Source organism: Abramis brama, assembly GCF_963993115.1.
Source record: "Abramis brama genome assembly, chromosome: 20".
Lineage (NCBI taxonomy): Eukaryota > Metazoa > Chordata > Actinopteri > Cypriniformes > Leuciscidae > Abramis > Abramis brama.
The window spans coordinates 21,714,682-21,726,960 of record NC_139982.1 but is presented as its reverse complement, the minus strand read 5'-3'; the positions used below and the strand labels follow the sequence as shown (position 1 = coordinate 21,726,960).

General features: G+C 35.5%; 1 protein-coding gene across 4 annotated transcripts; it reads left to right on the top strand.

Moving 5' to 3' along the window:
• Positions 1-219: 219 nt before the first annotated feature.
• On the top strand, positions 220-10,670 carry cax2 (cation/H+ exchanger protein 2). 4 transcript variants are annotated; one of them, XM_084094997.1, is made up of 20 exons: positions 220-377; positions 1,330-1,482; positions 1,574-1,674; positions 1,756-1,864; positions 2,257-2,376; positions 2,456-2,517; positions 2,720-2,881; positions 3,736-3,921; positions 4,041-4,140; positions 4,502-4,643; positions 4,736-4,919; positions 7,092-7,191; positions 7,521-7,642; positions 7,732-7,769; positions 7,920-8,032; positions 8,177-8,319; positions 8,400-8,494; positions 8,645-8,723; positions 8,817-8,925; positions 9,458-10,670. In XM_084094997.1, exons 1-20 carry the CDS (start codon positions 326-328, stop codon positions 9,529-9,531), a joined length of 2,244 nt encoding a protein of 747 aa, XP_083951123.1. In that variant the 5' UTR covers positions 220-325; the 3' UTR covers positions 9,532-10,670. The 4 variants fall into 4 exon arrangements, with proteins under 4 accessions (XP_083951123.1, XP_083951124.1, XP_083951125.1 ...); XM_084094998.1 differs by having other exon boundaries at positions 226-377; positions 2,260-2,376; XM_084094999.1 differs by having other exon boundaries at positions 242-377; positions 8,180-8,319.
• The last annotated feature ends 1,609 nt before the right edge of the window (positions 10,671-12,279 follow it).

Genomic DNA, 12,279 nt, shown 5'->3' with positions numbered 1-12,279 from the left:
TTTCTTTTCTTTTTCTTTTTTTAGAATTGTGAGATATAAACTCGGAGTTGTGAGGGGAAAAGTCAGAACTGTGAGATTTTTTTATTTATTATTCCATAGTGGAAACAAGCTTCTATACAGAGAGTTAAAAAAAAAAAAAACGGGGTACCTTATTTTGGGTTTGTTTTGTCCAGACCTATCGGCTGATTTTTCTAGCGAGATCTGGCAACACGGTCGCTCAGCGTAAGTGCGTTTGAATCACATGAAACGTATTACATACTGAAGAACTGCGAACTGTCATATCATTCGAGACTGCGTGGATTGACAGAGAAGACAATGTGTTGAAATGACAACGAATATAGAGACACGAAGAAGGAAACTCGACATAAAAAATCAAGGTAAACAATAACACAAAGACAGACCATTTTATGTAAACGACAGTATTAAAGTAAGTTACTAAAAGAATCCACTGACTTGAATTGTCAATAGTGCAATGCATTATTTTACTACAGCAGACAGTTGCACATTTGCTCCAATTAAATCGGACTTTTGATATGAACTGGATGTAACGCGACGAATAATTCAAGTGAAGTGAACAAGGAATGCATGTCCATTGCATTTTACATCAATGGGTCAACTTGTATTGTGATTTATCCTGGACATAAATGAATCAGGATTTCTTAAGAAAGAATTGCTTCTAATGCACTTGCAGTCAGTCAGGGTTCTGTTGTGAAATCGTTCTGAAACCGCATTTGTCCACACTTCCCCATTTACTATGCATTATTTCCTCTCTGTGCTGTGGTGTGTCTTTGGATGTATCTGAATTAACGTGTTGATGTTGGCACGCAAATTTATGTGTAAAAACATTCATTGAAATACTGCATATTCGATATACAGTGACCTAAAAAGTATTTGGACACTTTGGGTTATAGTTCACCCAAAATTTACTGGCCCTCATGTTCCAAACCTAAAGTATCTTTCTTCTGAGCACAAAATAATATATTTTAAAGAATGTGGGTAACCAGACAGTTGACGGTAGCCATTGACTTCCATAGTATTTTATTCCCACTATGGAAGTCAATGGGGTCCGTCGCCGTCAACTGACTGGTTACAACATTCTTCAGAATATATTTTTTTGTTGTTGTTGTTCAGCAGAAGAAAGAAACTCATACAGGTTTGGAACAACTTGAGGGTGAGTAAGTCATGACAATTTTTTTTTTTGGGTGAACTATCCCTTTAAGTCACATTTAAAAATTTAAGAATATCATTGGATTACATAACAAAATATAACAAAATTGGCATATTAATACTTAATAATAAACCATTCCATGATTTCATCTAATTCCTCAGATCCTCCAGAGGACCATGATGGAGTTCATCTGCCTGGCTCTGGCTGTGACAGGGTTTGTGTAGCTCACGTTCATTCAGAAGCCAGCGATGGTCCTGCTCAGTCCTGTTTACAGCAAACAAGCGCCTCCTACACACCTAAAAACCAACAGAGAAGTGAGAGCCCATATACACTTTGCATAAAAGCAAGGGGGTTTTTCTGAACTGGTTTGAGACTTTTTAATGCCACTACCTCTTCTTTTTTCAGCATGCAGCTTTGGTGATGAAATACGCGATGAAAACCCGTGCAAGACCACCATAAGTGCTGAAAACGAAGTAGAGGCCCAAAAACTCGCAAATAATTATAAGGTAACTGTACACTGAGCACATATGTCTAGTTTCATTTAGCGTAATGTTGATGCTGATGTCGTTCTGTCCTCTTTATTTAAGTTTGGATTCAGGAAGTGGAAGAGTCACGTGACAGAACGACCCTTTGAGTACAGGTCGGACATTGTGAAGGAGCTTTACTCTGAGCTGAACGTTATCAAACCTTACTCAGGTTAGACCGAGCTCTTCTCATTTCCTGTAGTGCATGTACAGTATCAGTAAAAGGTTTGAACATGCCTTCTCGTTTGTATTATTACTTTTATTTGAAAATATAGAAAATAAAGCAGTAGAAACTATTAAAATTCTTAAATTATTAATTACATTTATTATAAATGATCATATTTATACTTGCACTGTATATTTCAACCAAAAAACAATTTAATGTAATACTTTTTTTATTTCTCATGCCTTTGATATTACATCTAGGTAATATTGTAATGTTTTATTATCATGATTTTTTGATGCAAAACTAAAGCAAATCCACTAATTAGAGAAATGTGGCAGTACATTCATTCGTTCCCCTTTACTGTAATGATATCAGTCTTTTTTATTCTCGGGTTTCAGCAGGTTCATTGTTCACCTGTGGCAATGTTCTCTACGTGTTTCTGTTTGGCTGGTGGATCTCTCTGGTTTATGTTTTTGTTGGTGTCCTAATGTTCCTCACAGTTTTTGGCATCCCCTATGGTAAGAATTGGTCTAAATAAGTATCAACACATTTTGTTGCCTTTCCCTGGATCACAAAGGTGCCACTTTCTTGTCTCAGGGAATCTCTGCTGGAGGTTGTCCTGCTATTTTCTGTGGCCATTTGGGAAATCAATCGCAAAGGTTGTGTTTCGTTTTATATCCAAATGATATTTGTATGTTTGTGTACTGATCTTTTCATGGAGTCTTATGACAGCTCTACACACACAGACTCGTTTCTTTTGCCTGCTCCATGAAAATCAGGCTAATACTGCATTCATCACAAGCCTTTTCATGGATTTCTTGTGGTTTGGAAGGATGTTGAACCCGATGTTGCTGTTTTCAGGCCAGTGTCTCTGTGCCAGTGTACAGTGTGAAGATCCTCCAGGATAATTCCACTCTAGAGGCAGAGGAGAACACAAAGCCTTCCTCTCCTCTCCTGCTGCCCACAGCTGTGGAGAAGACCATACAAGAGCCCACAAGAAGTCCACAGGACCACCACTACTGGGTGAGAAGAGTGAAACAGATATTAGATCAAATGTTATAGTAACATGCTATCAAATAAATATATTAGTATTATTATAAATGAAGCCTGTATTACATCATTTATTAATTAAGAGACTACATATATTATTTGTACCACCATTATATATCTATATTATTTTGACACCACCAGACTATTTTAGTGAAATACAAATACGCTAATAAGTGATTAAAATGGTTAAGAGCTAAAAACCAAACAAAAGATTTCTGTTTCAAATAAACGCTGTTCTTTTGAACTTTCTGTTCATCTAAGAATCCTGAAAAATATCAGGGTATCAGGATTTCAACAAAAATATTGAGCGGTACAACTGTATTCAACATTGATAATAATAAGAAATGTTTCTTGAGCAGAAAATCAGCATATTAGAATGATTTCTGAAGGATCATGTGACACTGAAGACTGGAGTAATGAAGCTTTGTATCACAGGAATAAATTACATTGTAGAATATATTAAAATAGAAAACAGTAATATTTTTCACAATATGACTGTTTTAACTGTATTTTTCAATCAAATTAATGTGAAATAATTTGAAAATTCTTCCATCAAATAAAACATTAAAAAGTTGTATCAACTCCAAACTTTTGAACGGTAGTGTATATAATTATTGTATATTTTTTCACCACTAAAATAGTCTGATGGTGTAAAATCTATAATTCTAACCTTGAGTTATTGTTGCAGGACTGTATCATCTGTCCTTAATTGAGACTATTACCTCACAATACACCATTTCTAGCATTTGTATATTTTTCCCTTTAGATTTTGTACTGATATCACTAGATTCCAGCTTTCCCATAATGTGGATCTCATATGATTTCAGTGGCGCTTGAGAATATATGCATGGCTGTTTGTGGGTTACCCTCTCCTCGTCGTCACACACTCTGTATTGTGTCTGATCTCCTGGCTGCTGGTTTTCACCATTCCTGTGGCCAAGATGAGCGCCAAGACCTTACACACCATCCTGCTCATGCCCCCCGAACACATTCACATCAGCCACGCCACGGAGGTGAGAGCACTGTACTATGATTATGAAATCCACTGAGGTTTTGCCATGTGTGAATTAATACTGATTAAAACCGTGTATCATATGTGCAAATTTAACCGATTTTTATTCTTATTTTTTAGGCTCAGGAGAATGAAGACCAAGTCGTTCTATGCTGCTACCATGCTGTGAATCTCTACTACTATAAATACACAGTGGATGGGATCAATGTTTTTGCTGTCAGTATCCTATATCAAACTAAAGTTTAAATCTGTTATCCTTCAATGCTGATATTCAGAAACCATGTCCAATGTCCAAAAGTCTCTTATGCTCAACAAGGCTGCATTTATTTGATCAAAAATGCAGTAATATTGTGAAAAAATATTTGATGTATTAAAATAATTGATTGCATTTTCAGCATCATTACTCCAGTCTTCAGTGTCACATGATCCTTCAGGAATCATTCTAATGTGCTGATTTGATTCTCAAGAAACATTTATTATTATTATCAATGTTGAAAAACAGTGCTGCCTTATATGTTTGTGGAAAAAGATTTACTCTTTACTGTTTTTTTTGCCATTTTCCTTACATTGAGTTACTTTAGATCTCTTACCATTAGTTATAGTGGCACTAATAATTGGTTACGTGGACAAAACAAACCAGTTTGCCAGCTCAGAGGTCAAGTTCGCCACAGCAATCAGCTCCATCATTCCACTGTCATATTATATTGGCATGGGCATTGCAAGGTGAGCGGTTACTCCAGCACAACACCAGAACTTCACCAATAGCTTTGAGATCAACATTAATGCAGTATCTAATTGCTGATCTCTATTCTCAGTATTTCCGCTCAGAGTAACTTTGCTGTCGGGGCCGTGGTGAACGCAACATTCGGTTCCATCACAGAGCTGACCTTTTACATCACAGCATTGCTCAGAGGTCACCACCAGGGCAATAAGTGCCTGCAGGAGATAGTGAAGGCGGCTCTTACTGGAACCCTGCTGGGCTGCATCCTCTTCATACCAGTATGTCATCCGTTACTATGGAAGCTTGATTCCACCATGGAATAAAAAAATTAAAGAGGTAATCTCATAATTCTTACTTTTTTTTTCTCAGAATTCTTACTGTTTTTCTCAGAATTGCGACTTTATATCCCACAACTCAGACTTTTAATTCAGTATCTTGAAATACAGACTTTTTTGTTCATATAATTAGGAATAAATAAAGGTAATTTAAAAAAAAGCAAGGGAATTGCTACTTTTTACTTTTTAAATTTAGAATTGCAAGAGAAAAGTAAGAATTGTGAGATATAAACTTGTGAGATATAAACTCAGAATTGGGGGGAAAGTAAGAATTGTGAGATATAAACTCAGAATTGGGGGGAAAGTAAGAATTGTGAGATATAAACTCTGCTCCGCGATGTATTTTTCACTGCGTGAGAGCGTGGAGTGGCGTGCGAGCGGCGTGGCTTGTCGGACATAGCAACAGTAACTAAAGGGGGCAGGTCTTTGCTATATGGTCAATTCAGACCTTTATTCTCAGAATAGTTTATAAACTAAAACTTAGAATTGTGAGAAAAAAAGTCAGAGTTGTAAGATTAAATTAATTTTTTCTCCAAATTGTGAGTTTATATCTCACAATTCTGTCTTTATAACTCAGTTGCGATTTTATATCTCACAATTCTAAGAAAAAAGTCAGAATTGCAAGATATAAACTCTCAATTCTGACTTTTTTTCTTGAAACAGCGAATTTATATCTCTATTGATATCTCTATCTATCTCTAATTATGAGTTTATTTCTCAGAATTGTAAAATATAGCCTAAACTCTGAATTGAGAGGGAAAAAAAGTCAGAAATGTGGCAAACTTCACTATGGAAGAGGATTAGGGCCAAGCAATAATAAAAAAAAAAACCATTTCGAGATTAAAGTCATTATAATGCAAGATTAAACTCGTTAAATTTCGAGAAAAAAAGTCGAAATACAATCTTGAGAATAAACTCATTAAATTTCGAGAATAAAGTCGTGTTTCGAGAAAAAACTCGTTAAATTTCGAGAAAAAAGTCGAAGTAATCGTGAGAATAAACTCATTGAATTTCGAGAATAAAGTCGTTGTGTTTCGAGAAAAAAAGTCTAAATGAAATGTAGAGAATAACGCATTCGATCAGTGTTCATTGCATAGCCTACTGATTTCAGCCTCATCGAGGTTTCGTGGTTTCCCAGGATACCATAAGACGCATTATTAATCGTTGTTGGTTGTGTACGCCTCCATCTACAGAATGTAACGACTGTAACCATCTATACAGCCATTAATGGCAATGCCGTACGGTTTGAATTTATCATAGCTGTCCATATGCCAGAATGCATTTGGGCCAGCGCAAGTGTACTGGCGTCTTCTCCTTCGTCGAAATTCCACACCTTGAGGATCAACAAGTTTAATAATGCGTCTTATGGTATCCTGGGAAACCACGAAACCTCTATGAATTTTATGTTGGACAAAAGTGAGTACATCGCGCAAATTGGACTGATTTTTTCTTCTAAAAAGACCTAGCCGACCTAGACCTAAGAATGTTTTATTCTTTGTTACTGAAAGAAAGTCTAAAATATAGCTTGACTAAGTTATCCAACTCTGCCATGTCCTCTATCAGTAGGCTATGCAATGAACACTGATCGAATGCATTATTCTCTACATTTCATTTCGACTTTTTTTCTCGAAACACAGACTTTATTCTCGAAATTTACGATTATTTCGAGTTTTCTTTTCTCAAAATTTAACACGTTTTTTCTCAAAACACAATGACGTTATTCTCAAAATTTAATGAGTTTATTCTCAAAATTGTATTTCGAGTTTTTTTTCTTGAAATTTAACGAGTTTTTTCTCGAAACACAACGACTTTATTCTCGAAATGTAATGAGTTTATTCTCAAGATTGTATTTCGACTTTTTTCTCGAAATTTAACGAGTTTTTTCTCGAAACACAACGAGTTTAATCTCGCATTATAACGACTTTAATCTCAAGATGGTTTTATTTTTTTATTATTGCTTGGCCCTAATCCTCTTCCGTACTTCACAAAGTCACAAATAATCTTTTTATTTTTTTTTATTCTGTGGCGGAAACAGGCTTCCATACGTTATCTTACAGAGGATCTTAAATCTGCAAAGTGTGCAGTAGACGACTGTTATATCTGTGTCTGTCTCAGGGGATCTGTATGATAATCGGAGGACTCAGGCACAGAGAGCAGAGGTTTAACAGTCGCTCGGCGGGGGTCAGCTCCTCTCTGCTCTTCATATCAATAGGGGGTAAGATGAGTCGGCAGAAATCTGCTTGTTATTGCGCTTCTCTCCTGTAGTAATTAAAGGCAATGTGAAATGGCATTTAATGCGTAAGCTAATTCACATTCACAAAGAAAGGTTTATATATTTGCAAATAGCAATTCACAAACTCATAACCTTATTCATATTCACAAAATATGATTTGAAAATGCACAACCAAATTGTATTTTGTGAAATGCTGTTTACTTTTTTGTGAATGCGAATTAGTTTTAATCATAGCAATGAATCATATTTCATTAAATCAATACATTTTGAGACTATTGTAGCTCCATAATTTCCCACTGTGTTCTCTGTAGGAGTGTTTGCCCCTACACTCTTCTCCAAAGCCTATGGGAATCTAGTGTGTGAGGACTGTACCAACTCTACAGGAACCAACAGCAGCGGATCCTTCATGTGCAAAAACTGCCACTACGACCTGGTGAGATTTCAAACATGCGTCACGTAGAAATTTAAAACAGTGAAACATCAAGCCATTTTCTGCACATTTTTTTCTTTCTGGTCCACTAGAGTGAAAACAACTACAGCTTGTTTCACAGTCACATTGAGTAAGTTCATAGTGTGAGCATTTTGTATACTCAGTACTTTGTATACAGTAGCTTATTATTATAGAAATAATCATTATAATTTTAAAAAGGATTAATTATTCATATTTTTAGTACCGTTAATATAGTTTTGACGTGTCTCTGTTTTCTCAGGCCTCTAGTGTACACCATTTCCTTTCTACTCCCCATATCCTATATCATCGGCCTCATCTTTACTCTTAAAACACATTCACACATCTACGACATTCACGTTGGTGACGGAACGGGTGAGTTTGCTAAACCATGCGATAAAATGACTAATGCGAAGCTTTGAACCGACCACCAAAACTTCATAAGGAAGCTAAATAAGTTTCATTTTGGAACATTGGAGATCTGCAGAATGATTTAAAACACAATGTGTGTGTTCACAGCAGGTCACCTTGGAGCGTCTGTGCACTGGTCCCGTTGGAGAGCTTTGTTAATCCTCGTCATTGCCACAGTGCTGATGTCTGCATGTGCTGATCTGACCACCGAACACATTCAGCCCATACTCAACCGCTCGTCTGTTTCTCAGGTTAATACTGCAGTAAATCAGTCAGACAGTAAATACCAAGCTCAATATTAATGGATTATGATCCCAACTCTTCATCTCAGTATTTCATAGGTGTGACTCTTTTGGCCATGATCCCTGAAATCCCAGAAATCGTCAATGGAGTCCAGTTTGCTCTTCAGAATCAAATCAGTTTGAGGTCAGTTTGTTCAGTAACACCATACTGTAAGTTCAGTATGTGTTAACATGCATTAGGCATCATGAAAAAACAATGGAATCATTGATTCAATCCCTGGTTGGTTGTGGTCTTGTCTTCTAAAAATACATGCATTTTGTTGTTTTCTCCCAGTTTCGAGGTTGGAAGCTGCATTGCGGTGCAGGTGTGCATGATTCAGATCCCCATCCTGGTTTTATTCGACGTCTTTTATGTGAGATATTATGCACACATGCTACACACACTCAAAGCTAGCTCACTGATGGCTATATGTCAATGTGTTTTCCTAATGATCTTTCTGTGACAGGATGTTGGCTTTGTACTCGTCTTCAGCGACCTGCATCTGTGGGCCAGCATCTTTAGCGTCATCGTTGTGAATTATAGTTTTATGGACGGAAAGTCTGATTACTTTCAAGGTAATAAGCTCAAATATTCTGTAAATCAGGGGTTAGGAACCTTACCAAGAATTAAGAATCCAGTACTGGCTCTTCATTATAAAAAGTTGTAGACTCCTGCTCAAAAACTACACCATCATTAAAAATGTTGGGATCAGTAAGATTTTTCTTTTTTGAAAGAAATTAATACTTTGATTTAGCAAGGATGCAGTAAATTGATCAGGAAACTACTTTTAATAAATGCTCTTTATTTTACTTTCTATTCAAAGAATCCTGGAAAAAAAATACATTGCAGTTTCCAAAAAAAAAAAAAAAATGAATGTATCATTTTTATTTATTTTATAGACAAGCAAAAAATAATAATTTAAACCAAAAAGAAAAAACAATTAAAAATCATCATTACAAAAAGCTATTTGTGATTATGGACACTACTTTTTTGTTTTCATAATTAGTTTTACAGTCTCCTTCACTGCTCTTTCTTTGTTCATCATATTGATTTGAATGAGTTTTGTAAATTGTTAAAACTCTGTGTGTGTGTCTGTTTGTATTACAGGTACTGCTCTTGTGGTGGTGTATCTCATCCTGTTGGCGATGTATTTTTTTGCTCCGTCTCCCGCTGGTTGTTGAGAGGCAGAGACATTTCAGCACAATGCATTTGTTATGAAATTTACAGTATGAAACACTGTTTATGGTTTCAGATTAATGTTAGCTTTACTGTGTGTTTTAGACTATCACTATTCATAACATTTTATTATTTGGTACATCAGTAACAATTCTTTTCTGTTCTGTTCAACGAGAAGCTGATCTGATTTAGCACTTTACTATGCAGAAGTACAGAAGACTACTTGTGATAATAGATGGATTTATTATTTTAATAAAAATGTGGCGCACAATAAATTATTTTGGAGTGTACATAAATAATAGTTAAAGGAACCGTATGTAAGATTGTGGCCAAAACTGGTACTGCAATCACTTTCAAATTACTGTAGAGTGGTGTATCCCCTCCCCCTCCCCCCTGACTCGAGGTTGCCAGATATGCTGCAGGATCCAGCAGGAATGTAGGCTGCTACAAGGAGCTTTCAACTAGAGCAGAGCTGGCAACCCGGATGCCGAAACACAACTGACTTCGTGATTGGTAGATAGGTGGAGGGTGGGGCCAAAACACAACATGACAACATCAACATCAGTTGAGGGCTGCAACTTCACTTTTAAATGACAATATCCTGGCCGGACTACTGTTGTCAGTGATACAAGTATTTGAAATGAACATGATTTCTTAATGTCTAGTGACATATCAGGGCCATTTTATGATTAATTGAAATGCATTTCTTACATACGGTTCCTTTAAAACTATTTTATTATGAAACATATTTGGTACTTTGCAAAAAAAGAATCCGGTTTTAGTTAGTGTGCAGCTGGGTGTTTGTACAGGCCCTAATGATGAACCATCAGTTACTTGACCATGTATTTGAAATCATACAGATGAAGTCATAGATGCCATTGTTTCAAAAATTTGCGATTTGAGGTTACAATTTGATTTATTGCACTGACCTGTTGTTCTTACGGTCTATAATATGTCTTTTTAAACAGAAGTCTAAAAAGTATATTTGTGATATAACTATTTTAACAACTTGTCTTATTTTCTATATTTTAAAATAGATGAAGTTTAGGATAAATCTCTGGAGTAAGTGTGTGGAACAATCTGTCGCATAATGTTGCCTTGAAGAGGTTGATTAAATTAAATAAAAACATTAAAATAAACAAAATCAGTGGTTGGATTTTTCTGGGGGAACAATTGATGTACAAGATTATACATTATAAATGCTGGATTTCACATTTTATTTGTGAGTAGCAATCACAGATATTGCTCAAGCTCAAATTTTGGAAGAAACCAGTATGCAAAATTTTTAAAAGGTTAAACCTGAAAATGTTTTCATAAAATAATAATCTACTAGAATGTACTGGATTTTAAAGGTACCAAAATGCAGATGCTTATAAATATTACTTAAAAGCATTAAGGTGTCTTATTTCATTCAATGGACAGGTTTAGCATATCTTAAGCTTTAGGAAAGCATCACCTAATTCAGTTTGTGGCTAAAGGCACAGGACAACACAACAGCAGATAAACGCGACTAATCAGTCAACATCAGACAGAAGTGTTTGGCATAGTGTTGTTCAAAGCTCTGATGACCCCACAAGTAAAAGTCAAAAGAGCACACTCTTAAAACGGATGTGTTAAAAACAACACAACCTGTGTTATATCTTAACACACCTGTGTGTAGTTAAGGACAACACATTTTGTGTTACTTTTAACTCAACCAGTGTGTTATTGTTCTTAACACAGGGAGTGTGTTAAAATATTTAACACACTAATGTGTCATAGATGTGCTATTTGTGACCAGTTAAAATGAACGCAAAACAAAAAAAGTTTTTTTTTTTTTTTTTTTTATGTATTTATTGAAACATTCACAATGTCAGCATTCACATGTCATTTGAATTTCATAAAGACATTTTGAAACAATTTTATATCTTGGATTTACAAAAAGGTTTTCTTTGTAGGAAATCATGTGAAGAGGTTTTACATCAGCAGCATTGCTCAAATTAATCACTTTGTATTCATTTGTTCTTTGGACTGCATAAGCACACAAGTGTGGGTTAAAGTACATTTGTGATAGAACTCTAAGAACTAACATTGTGGAACTATATGTAAAACTTCACCAAAGAGACGCTCTTCTCTTAAGTCACAGTTTAAAGCAAGTACACAACCAGTTTGAAAAGTCTGACCGAACACACCAACAGAGTAAGAAACATGAACAGTGCTACATGTGTCAAGTTCATAGCCAAAGTCTCTCATGTTTTCAACAAACAGAACACTTTTTTCCAAAGATCCAACCATGACTGGAAACAGTAATTGGGACAGTATTTTTTTCTGTTAATGGACTTCCCAGTTTCCAATGAAACATAGTCTGAACCTGACTCTTGTATAGGCTAATGTCTTACTTATATTTACAAAATGACATACAACTTGTGCTTGTCTTTTTAGAGGACCATGCTTTCCCTCAAATCTCATGCACCAAAATTTAGACAGTGGGCCAAATTTTATCATCATTCACCATTAATGAGTCATAAAATGATGCTTTGGTATTAGTGATTTGTTTGGATATAGAGTCTTAAACAAATTATGGTGATCAATAACTATAGCTGCTTTAAAAATACAGCTAATCCTTTGGTAACAACTGGTGCAAAAATTATACTACAAATTTCTTTAAGGAGAAGGAAAATTTCCAATCAGGAAAGGCAAAAAAAGGATGAGACACCACATTTGACTGGCATTTTGCTTAATGGGGTTCTCTGATGTTCTTAAATTATGAATGG